Source organism: Vombatus ursinus, unplaced genomic scaffold, assembly GCF_900497805.2.
Source record: "Vombatus ursinus unplaced genomic scaffold, bare-nosed wombat genome assembly UNPS02015035.1, whole genome shotgun sequence".
NCBI lineage: Eukaryota > Metazoa > Chordata > Mammalia > Diprotodontia > Vombatidae > Vombatus > Vombatus ursinus.
Window position 1 is genome coordinate 274,863 of NW_020954813.1, and position 12,163 is coordinate 287,025.

The 12,163-nt window shown below is 35.9% G+C and overlaps 1 protein-coding gene across 3 annotated transcripts in view; it reads right to left on the reverse strand.

The window, feature by feature from the left end:
- LOC114031066 (serine/threonine-protein kinase N2) overlaps positions 1-12,163 on the reverse strand; it is a 170,512-nt gene that overhangs the window by 98,593 nt on the left and 59,756 nt on the right. For 2 of the 3 annotated variants that reach the window (XM_027846085.1, XM_027846083.1), the window contains exon 2: positions 3,103-3,403. In XM_027846085.1, coding sequence (XP_027701886.1) covers positions 3,103-3,403 — 301 coding nt within the window. Of the gene's footprint in view, positions 1-3,102; positions 3,404-11,264; positions 11,309-12,163 lie in introns of those variants that run through there. The other variant, XM_027846084.1, reaches the window with a different exon arrangement.

Here is a 12,163-nt window from a genome sequence, read left to right on the forward strand (position 1 = left end):
TGAGATAGAAGGGAGGGCAGATTAGGGGAAGGGGTATAAAGAATGCATGCCATCTTGGAGTGGGGGGAGGGAGGAGATGGGGAGAAAATTTGGAACTCAAAATCTTGTGGAAGTGAATGTTGAAAAATAAAAATAAATTAAAAAAAAAAAAGGACACTGGAATAGTAGGAAGGGACCTACCTGAAAGGCTTTAAATGCCAAACAGAAGATTTTATATTTGGTCGTGAAAGTAATAGGGAATCATTGGAGTTTACTGAGATGGGGTGGGGGAAAATGATATGGTCAAACCTGAACTTTAAGAAAGTCACTTTGGCAGTTGAGTGGAAGATGCATGAAGTGGGAAGAAACTTGAGATGGGGAAACCAACCAGAAGGCTACTGGAATAATCCAGACTTGAGGTGATGAAGCCCTATACCAGGGTAAGCAATTGTGTGTATAGAAAATGGGACATAATGAGAGATTTTGTAAAAGTCGAAACAACAGGAGTTGGCAGAAGATTCAATATCTGGTGTGAGCACAAGTGAGTTGAGGATAGCATCTAGATTGTGATGCTGGGGGGCTGAGAGGATGATGGTGCCCTCAACAACAATAACAGAGAAATTTGGAAGAGGGGACAGAGTTTAATTTAGATCATGTTGATTTTAAGATGTTTGTGACATAGCCAGTTTGAGATATCCAAAAGACAGGTGGAGAAGTGTGACTGGAGGTCAGAAGAGAGGTTGAGGATGGATCAATATATCTAGAAAACATCTGCATGAAGATGACAACTGAATCCATGATAGCTGATGAGATCATCAAGTATAGAAAGAGAACAGAAGACGACTAAGGGCACTCACAGTTAGTGAGAGAGGACTGAATTAAGACACAGCAAAGGAAAATGAGGAGGACTGATCAGACAGGTTGGAGGAGTACTGAGAGAGCAGTGTCACAAAAACCTAGAGTAGATGTATACTGAATTGTTAAATATCAACAAACTACACAGAACATTAAGAGGCAAAAATCTAAAACCAAAATTTCACACTACCTATAAATTTTAAGATTTCTATGATAATCACGAACAAGACAATTGGAAGGTATTAACTGCCATCTCACTTTTATAAAGCAGGATTAAAAAAAAGCAGTGAAGGAAAAATCAGCACAATGAAGGCAGCTTAAGTGAGGGAACACTGTTAGGTAAAGCAGGATTATGCTGGGTCATTAACTTCCTAATTTCCAGAATTATATTTTATTTTATTGTCAGAGACTGATCTAAAGGGTATGACATTGATTCTAATTGTTGTGGGGTTTGGGAAAGTAGAGGGAGCAAGGAATGAATTTAACCTAAATTAATATTGATCTCTATCATGAGGGCAACATTGACAGAACACGTCAAATGCATTCTCAGCCTCATTTTCTGAGGTGATATGCTTTGGGAATAAGGTTCACAATATTAGTATTTCTCAACATATTCCCCTTAGATGTCTCAGACGCTACCAGTGGCTAAGATAGATAGAAACAGGAAGTGTGGTCAGTCATAATTATCTTGGCAGCTTCTATGTGGGATTACTCAAATGCTCTGAGACGGGCCTAAGGATACGAGGGTTCTGGTCCCAGCTTTACCATGAAAGAAGGGCAAAATCATTTCACCATTCTACACTTCAGTATTTTCTTCTATAAAATGGGAGATTAAGTTCTGATTCTCTAATGTCTTTTGCAGATTTAAAATTCTATAATTTTCTATGAGCACAATAAGAACTATTTAAAGAAAAGACAGTATCTTATGTACATTACAGTAAAGCTTCATAATCTGCATGGACTACCATTAGGAGAAACTGAAGACATATGGTTTGCGAAGTCTCATGTGACATGGCTTTAATGTTATAAATACTCTCTCTATCCCATCTAACCATCTACCCTAAGTGGCCATTTTGCCACCTACCCTAGTGCGGTACCTCTTCTCTCCATTAGTAATAATGACCATCTGAACTGGACTTTCAGACACAAACCATGGCAGACTTAATTCATTCAGCTTTGGGAACCATTCCCCAAAAGTTCTAGAGTTACTTAGGATACTGATAGGTTAAAAGACCTGCCTAAAATGTGACTTGAACCCAAGTCACCCTGGCTTTTTCTATCTACTGCTCCCATCCTGTCTCTCCTGAGAAATGTGACTGCCATACCTCAACTATTACTCTTTTGTCCCCCCCCCAAAAAAAAGAAAAAAGAAAAAGAAAGTGAACTGATTAGACTATTTTCTAAGTTTATATGTTATTCTTAAAAATAGCATTTTCACAATATAAGTTTTATCTGTAATGTCAATTACTGAAAATGTAGTAAAAATACTGGACTAGGAAAACAAAAGGTTTTGCTTCTGGACCCAGGTCTGCCACTAATGAGCAGTTGTGATCTCAGGTAATTCATAACTTCTCTGAATCTGATTTATCACCTGTAAAATGAAAACAGATGAGGTGATCTCAAAAGTCCTATAGAGGTTTAAAATTCCATTATTCTTACATGCAATTTTAAAAATAATTTTCAAAATTTAAATACAAAAATATGCTGAAAACAAATTTTAAAAGGGATGCTGAATATTGCAAGCCTTTTCAGTAGCTTTGAAATTTAAAAAAAAAAAAAAGCTGAGCTTTGCAATGTATTATGTTTGTTCTAAGGCCCAAACTTTATTTAAGAGACTAAAAAGATTCTTATTATTGCCTCTTTATAAAATCCCGGCCCTTCCAAATGTGCAAGAGATGTAGGAGGCACTTTTAATGGAATATAAATATTAACTCAAAAGCTCTAACCTCAGTTACACATCAGAAAGAAAACATCTCACATCTTAGCTCACTATAAGTTTAAAAAAGAGATTTAAACAATTAGATTACTATTAAATTATAACCATTTGACAGCAAGAATGTATTTTATTTAATTTTTGTTTCTTCAGCACATAGCATAGCTCCCTAACATATAGTAACCCTAAATGCCTGTTGAATATCAGAAAGCAAAATTTATCTACCACAATTTCATTACTATGTAGCTATAAATTACAAATTAATGATTACTAACTTTCTTAGGTAAAATTTATCTGATACACATTTAGGAAATATTTCAAGTTATGTACAATACCTGTAAGATCTTCTGGATCTGTTACAACAATATGGGCATTTAATTCTTGTAGTTTATGATGCAACTCTTCTAATTTTTTATTTGATTTTTTCAAAATGTTGTCCACATATGCCAAATTTTTTTTGTCTGTTGTGACCTTCCTGAGATTTTCAGCTCCTTCCTTTATTTTCAGTTCTTTCCTTATTTCTCGTTTGATACGATCCTTGATATCATCCAATTTCTGTTGCACCATTGTGTCTGAAAAGTCTAATTTTTGGCCAGTGCTCACATTCTCAGGAAGTAGAAGGCTTCGAGCATCCCCCTACAGTAAAAACAAAACAAAAAAGAAGTTTCAGCTAACTGCTCAGCATAACGTGGAGCATGTGTAATACCCGGCTTTCTGCCCAGATTAGTCCTAAATTAAATATAAGATAATAAGATATTTACATTTATTTGCCTATATTATGCCTAAATAAAACCAAGATTCATAGAATTTATTATTTACCAAAGAAAAAACTGTGCTTGACAAATAAAGTTTTAGAAATTAGTGACATTCTTTTATCACCACTCTTATGTTTTAGGTAAGTGAATTAAACGTAGTATTTGGGGGGAGGTAGTGGATTTTAGGCCTTCCAATTATAAACCTTTGGGCTAGGGCGCATGCGTACTTTTCAGGGACTTAAAGGTAAACACATCCATAGGAAGGTTTTAATGAATAATAAATTCATCAAAACTATCAACATGTTAAATGGTTACCTCCTGGACATTTCTAAATAAGGCCTACAGAGACTCTGGTCATCCTCTTCCCTCTGGAATTCAATTTGTATCTAGAGCCCTGAAAAGGCAGCTTTTTATAGATTTTACCTAGAATCAGCCTCCCATACCACTTTCTGGCCATTTCCAAAACATGCCACTGTTTAAGTACTGGCCTCAGTCTCCCACTAGTAACTCCTCTTTATCTGCTGTCTTCCCTCACAAGAATATAATTCCCCTGAGGAGAAGAATTGACTTACTTGCTTTTATTTGTAGCCATATCCTCAATACTTAGCACAGCTCTTGGCACATAGTATGAACTTAATGTTTTTTCACTGATTCATTAACATTTTTAAAAAGTATATTAATGTTGCAGGGCAGGCAAGAACAAGAAACAATCAAACATAGTAAGCCAGTGTTTTATAAACTTATCAACAACTTAAAAGGGGAAGGACTCTGTTCAACAATGAAATATTTAGGCCAGCATCTTATCTCATATACTACAATGAGTTCTAAATGAATATACAAAAGATAATCTTAAAAAGAAGCAAATGGTAAGATATACCTCTTGCAACTATAGCTGAGAGAGAATTTTTATCCAAACCAAGAGACATCATAAAGAGAAAATAGAGTTCAGATGATATAAAATATTAAAAGCTTTTATACAAACAAAATTGATAAAACAACTAAGGGATAGTTGAATAGGGAAAAATATTTGCAGAAATTATCCCTAATAAAAGTCTAGTATTAAAGATATGCAGGTAACTGACAGAAACATTTAAGCAGGAGGCTTTCTCCAAAAGACAAATGGTCAGAGGATATAAAAAAGTTTTCAAAAGGATAGTGGCACATTTTCAACAACATGAAAGATTTTTAGGGTAGCTACTGAGTTTTACTTCATCCTCCCACCCCTCAAAAAATCCCTCAAATATGACTGAAGAGTGAAATAATCAATGCTGGATGTGCTGTTGGAAGACAGGCACACTACTAGACTACTGGAAGCTAATTATTTTAGAAAGTACGTTAGAAATAAGCAAGAACAGTCATTAAACTGAAGGGGGAAAAAAACTTTGACCCAGATATCATACTACTTGCTATACACTAATGAGTTTAAAGACAAAAAGAAAGGTCCTAGATGTATCAGAATAAAGTGTAATTTTTTGTGGTAGCAAAACAAAACAAAACAAAACAGAACAAAAAACAACCGGAAATAAAGTGGGTGCTTATCATATGGAATGGTTAAAATCAAACTGGTATATGAATATCATTGCATTGTAAAACTAAATACCAATTAAAATTCAGAGAAATGCAGAAAAAGTCATATAAATTGAAGGAGGGTAATGTTAGAAGAACACACAATTGCCACAATAACTACAATAACACACAGGAAAACAATACTGAAACAAAGCCAAACTCCAAGTGATTGTAATGTATCCGTCTTGGCCCTGGAGAACAGCACACCAGGTAGCTAATGTTGTATCTAGTTACCAGTATGATGTGCTCAAATTCTGCCTCAGACATTTACTTAGCTGTATGATCCTGGTTGTCAACTTTGGCAGTTTTTTTATCTGTAAAAGGGAGGATAATAATAGCAACTACCTTCCAGGGAGGTTGCAGAATCAAGAGATAATGTATATGTAATGTGTTTGCAAACCTTATAAATGCTAGCTGCCATTATTATTATGAAACCCACCTCCCGCTGGTCAATAAACACGTAAGTACTGTAGGTTAGCAATGTTACAAACATTATCAGATGTGATTGCTGTATTGATTGCTTCAGCTTAGTGTTTTTTCTTTAAGGAGGATGCTCACTGGGAATTGGTAGGGTCTATATCAAAAAATGACATGTAAAAATAAAAGATCAATTAAAAAAACCTGACAATTATTGTCAGCCTCATCTAAAAATCTGAGTTAAATTATTAGGGATAATGTTTTTCTCCTAAGAAAGACCATCAGTTAAAATAATAATAGTAATTCTCAGCAAGTGCTTCTCTGTTTCACTATGTTTTATTACGGACAGTGAGGATTTCCTAACCTTGAGTAGTTTCTAAAAGCCATACTGGTAATATGGTTACAAGTTTAAAACTTTAATTTACTGTTACTTTTTCTGGCTCTTAGGCAGAGGAAAAGAGTGTAGCCTACAGTCAGCTTTTAATCACTAAGTTAACAACAAAACAGAGACTATATGATCCTTTAATTCTTCACCTTTCAAAATCAGTTATCAGTCTAAAATGAGAGTACCTAAACAACACTCCCCTCACCTACCCATTCCCAAATATCATCCAGACTAATTCCCATTGCCAGAGTGAATTGCCCCCAATTTAAAAGAGAATAATGCATTTGGAATCAGATGGTCTCTCTTTGGTTCCTGGGTGTCATTAGCCCGTGTGATGCTGACCAAGCCACTTAACTCCTGCAGGCCTCACTTACCGGCCTGTAAAATAAAAAGGTTAGAGGATCTCTAAGGTTGCTTCTAGCTCTAAATATATGATTCTATAACCCCAAACTCATAACATTCAGCATCCTCCATCATGTACACAACCCTACACCTAACAGTTCACAAGCTTCAAGTCTTCTTAATCTTGAATTTATTCCCTCTATTCTAGTCAAACAAACCTATTGTTGGCTGCTTCACAACTCACACATTTTTATGACTGCTGCCTCACAGTAAATGGCAGGGCCAAGATTCAAACCTAGGTCTTTCTGATACCAAAATCGGCAGTATATTTATATGCCACGCTGCCTCCTTTCTGTTTTCCTATGTCTTGAAATTCCTGACTATCAAATTCACATCCTACACCTCCTCAGAGACAACGATCAAAAAATCACTTACTCTAAGAGAACACTTTTGATTATTATTAATCAGTTATTCACTTTAATAGTCACAGAAAGCTTTTTGGAGGTAATTTTAGTTATTATTGTTAACAATGATTTACATTTATGTAATACTTTGAAGTTTATAAAACAACAACCCTGTGGGGCAGACAGTACAAGTATTGTTCTTATTTTACAGATGAGGAAACTGAAGCTCAGAGAATTATGATAAATGACTTGATCACAGTCATATTAGTAAGTGTTAGAGACAAGTTCAAAGGATTTCAGAGTAGGAAGAGATGTCTAAGGCTATACAGTCCAAACTGTATTAAAACAGGAATCCTATTTACATCATACTACATAAGGGCTATCTGCTTAAGAACATTCCAACTACCACTCCAGGAAACCCAACTGACTTTTGGTCAACTCTCAATTTTAAGGAAGGTTTTCCTTACCTCAAATCTAAACTGTCCCTCTAAAAATTCCCCAACTACTTCTACTTCTGCTCTCGGGATGAAGAAGAATAAATCTATTAAAATTTCCCTAAGAGAGTCCTACAAATACTTAAAACAACTATCATGCCCACTCCTAAGTCTACTCCAGGTTAAAAGTAGAGTTCCTGCAACTGATCTTTACATGATTGAGTGGACAAGCTGCTTGAATAGGAAGAGAGGATATCAAAGGCCACAGGGAGAGGAGCTGGCTTTAGTGAAAAGACCCATCTTTTTATCTGACACTGGAGGAATGGAGAAGTAGAGGAGGGGGTTATTTATGTCTCAGGGTTTTAAGATGAAGAAAGGCGGAGCTTAGCTAGTGGCTTTAATTTCATCAGTAAATCAAGAGGCAAGGACCTCAGCTGAGCAAGTGGTGGGGAAGTTGTGAGAGGCTTAAGGAGGAAATTTTTAGTATAGCTTTTGTGGGGAACGAAAGAGGAAATCAATTAGGTAGGAATAAAAGGATTATCTGACTGTAGTGAGGCCAACTGAAATTATATAACATATTGTAATGTGCCTAATCAGCTCAATTTTGTGATTTAGGAGGCAGTATGATTCAGTGAAAGAGCATTAGATTTGGAGGTAGGACACATGGATTCCAACCCCAGCTTTGCCATTTTTATCTCAGTGTTCATTCAACTTAAGGTAAATTGTATCACTCTCTTGACCTCAGATTCCTTATCTGTAAAATAATGAGGTTACACTAAAAGACCTCTTAGATCCCTTCCAACTTTTAATCTATGACCCTGTATACATACACACACACACACACACACACACACACACACACACACACACACACACACCCTTTTCAAAGGGCTTTCTACCCATACCTGCCATGACATATCACAAAACTGTTTAAACCCAAATGTAAGACTTTATATCTTCAATTAAATTTCATCTTCTTAGATTCATCCCAATACTTTAACATGTCAAGATCTTTTAAAATCATTATTGTTGACTTTCAGGTCACATGAGCAACAAGATGGAGAACAGACATTTTCTTTAATCCCCATGAACTCTCAAACTTCTCCAAAATAGAAATTATGTGTTAATGATAAAGCAAATTCAGCTGTCTCCAAAGTTTAGGTGGACCAGAATCCAAAAGGTTTAAAACAACAAAAACAAAAACAAAAACAAAAACAAACAAACAAAAAACCAACCCTCAAACACAGGAACTGAGGCTTACTGACACTGAGCTCACTAAGCAACCCGCCCACACTAAGCAGGAACAATAGAGCCTTAAAACAAAACCCACTCCAACACTCTCATCTTGCATCCCTCTTTTTAGTGCTAAGGAGATCCTGGTTCCAGTTTGGGAAAGTCTATGCTGGCCACAACAACCAGCACAGACACAAAAGCATGCCAGTGTCCGCAACCTCATAGCACCAGTACTGCAAAGTCTTGAACTGTGTGTGTGTATATGTGTGTTTGTGTAAACGATCTGAACTACTGGTATTGGGCCACAGAAGTGAGGAACAGAGGGACTGGGACAGGTCACAAGGACTGAGTATGGGTGGAGGGAATGGAGCACCCCATTAAACCTGAGGGAAAGCATCCAGCTGGGATCAGATCTGACCACACAGAAATCAACTGGAAAAGAGATCTAGGTGGGTGACTGTGAATTGTCCATCACCCATAAGGAAACCACAATTAGGAGGGAGGGAGTCAGAAAGAAAATGACAGGGAAAATTGGGGGGGGGGGGTAAAGGAGAGAGATTGAATTTTGTTCAAAGACCCTGAATATAAACAGATCAACAGAAAAACAGTAACAATGGAAATAAATATGGCTTCCAGATCTAGTAAATGAGTTCAAGAAATATTACAAAACAAAGGAAAATGATCTAACACTTGATAGGACAGAAGACCCTTTGGAATTTCAGGAGAACATGGAACCAGAACACACTATTCCTGAGAGGCTTAAAAAAGAAATGAGAATGATAAACAGAATTTATGTCCTGTACATCAAAAATGATAAGCAAAATAGAAAAACTGGAATCTCCAAAGACAAGCGTCACCAAAGAAATCAAAAAGAGAACAATAGTTGCAAATAAATACACAGAAGTAAAGGACAATCTGGAAGAAGAAAAGCAAAAAACAGTAACATTCCAAGAAAATATGCTCACTATGCAAGCAAAATATACTTATCTTGAACCTAAGGATAAGTTAAAAGTCTGCCAGGAGAACACAACGACAAAAAACATTAACACCACAATGAAAGAAATAATAGAAGAGAATGTCCCAAAACTTCTAAATGTAGAAAATCAAAGTCCAATCAAAAGAATTCACAGATAATCTCCAGAAAAATACCCAATGATGCAAACTCCAGGGCACATAGTGGTTAAAGTTAACAATTCAATTTAGACACAAGAAGTTCTACAAGCCATCAGGAGAAAGACCTTCAAATATTACGGAAAGGATTTGGAAGGAATGTAATTAATGTGTTTGGAAGAGCAATTGAACTCATGATACTGCTCAGGGTGACCTACCCTATAAATCTGTGCTTAATCAGGAAAAAAGATGGACATTCAACAATAAAGGCAAATTTGAAACATTTTTCATGTTTGGTTTAGTGGTGAAAGAACACCAGAACTGAAGAGATTACTTGCTTCTCAAACACTCTAAACAAAAGAAATGTAGGAGGAATTAATAAATGCAACAGGCAAACAGCAATAGAATGACAAGAGAAAAACCAGTAAAAGCCTTCTTTCTAAATATACACAAAGAGAAGGATAAAAGTAGAAATCTGATGGAGTGAAAAGTGAAGGCACAGATGGAACATTAAGGACAGAAACTGGTGACAACTTGTCTACAGGTGAATCAATGCTTTTTTTGTGAGACTACATTACAACATGGGAGGTACACAAAAGGGGTGGGGAGCAGGGAAAGAGAGAAATGTGGGATAAACTGGGGTCAAATCAAGGGCTAGAAATGAGGGGAAGCTGACCTCTGTGGCCTCAGAAAGAAAAGAACCTGGGTGGTATGGAAAGGGTGGGAGGTAAAATAGGAGGGGATGGAGGCCTTACTTTGAAGAGGGGAGGGGGTTCCACTGATGAATGTTCTTAATGGTGAAGAGAGATGAGGACCTTACACTAGATGGGGTATGGCAGTTTAGGCATTTGAAAAGTCTACTTAGACTACACTGGAAGGGAGGGAAGGAAGGTGGAATCCCTGGGGGCAGCTGGCATGTGAAAGAGTGAGAAAGACTGGACATAAGGAAATTTTGAGGTAAATGTGGAAAATAAAAGGGGATGGGATAGATTAGTAGTGGGCTAAATAATCAGGGACAGAGTAGTGGAATGGCTCTGCCATGGGGCAGGGTCTTCTTTTGACACCTGCAATAACTGGCATTGTTCTGGGAGTGAGGCACAATAGAAAAAGAATCCCTGCAGCAAGCCCTACAAGGCAGTGGCAGAAAGTCCCCAGAGAGAAGAGAATTATTTAAAACAGATACCTTGAAAGTTTTGATTGCAAGGAGAATACAGAGAAAAGAGTCATGATTGAGAGAATGAGAGTGTAGAATAGACAGAGAGGATAGATAAGGAAGAGAACAAGAGAAATTCTTTTTGGAAAAGAAAACACAAAAAATGGAATTTTAAACTGATGAACAAGATTAGCTGAAGGAAGGCATGGGGAAGAAGGGGGAATCTACTTGGTTAACTGACAGAAAAAAGAGGGGGAAGAAATATATAATCATATAAAAGCAGGAGAGAAAAATGAACTAATAAACAAAACCCAAAAGGGAAAGAGTTAAGAAATGAGAAGAGTGCATTAGGAGTGAAGAGAAGAGAGCCAGTGGAAACACAGACACACGGAGGAAATATAAATCTACTCTTCAATACTCTAAATGTGAATGGATTAAACAATTCAATAAAATGAAAATGTGAAGGACTAGTTAAGAAAATAAAACCCTACAATCCGTTACTTACAAGAAACATATCTTAAAAGACATGCACAGGAAAAATGTATCATGCATCAAGGGAATCCAAAAAAGCAGTAGTGACATTGTGCTGACAAATCAAAAACAAACACTCAAAAAATAAAAAGGGACAAACAAGGAAACCAAATTATGTTGAAAGGAACCATAGGTAACAAACCAGTATCAGTAATAAACTCCCTTACCATCCAAATTCATAAAGGAAACATCTGAACTTCAAAAAGACACAGACAGGAACACCATAGTGACAGAAGGCTTCAATATCACTATTAGTTCTGAATAAGTCTAATAGAAAGATAAACAAAATGAAAAATACTGAGCAAATTTCTGGAGAAATTAAGAGTTAAATGACTCATAGTGTCTTCTAAATGAGATAGCAAAAGAATATACATATTTCTCCACAACACATGAAACTTTTACCAAAAAAATTTTTTTAATGACCATGTGCTACAGCACAGAGATAGTGCAAACAAATGTAAAAAGGCAGAAATAGTTAATATCTTTTACAGACCATAATTAAATTAAAAAAAAAAAACGGTTCATGAACCACAAACAAAAGATAGTCCAAATGGAGACTTACTAACAAAATCTTAAATAAGGAGTGGGTCAAAGACAACAAATCACAATAACTATGTAAAAGAAAATGATAATTTTGAAACAACATACCAAAATTTCTGGGATGCAGCTAAAGCAGTCCTCAGGGGGAAAATCATATCCTTACAAACATACATTAACAAAATAGAAAAAGAGAGGATTAATAAACTGAACATGCATTTTTAAAACTTAGAAAAATAAACAAATAAACCTAAAATAAGCACAAAAGAAATATAAAAAATTTGGAGAAATAGATTAAGCAGAAATCACAAAACCAATAGAAATGCTAAGTAAAACCAAAAGCTGGTTCTTTGAAAAACCCTTAGCTAATCTGAATAAAAAGAGAGGAAAAAATCATATCAATAAAATGGCAAATAAAGTAAAATGCAACAAAACCAGAAGAAATAAAAAGAACAATCAGAATATACTAAGCATAGGTATATGCAAATAAAACCGGAAAAAAAAAACAAAGAAAAAGAGGAATACGTTC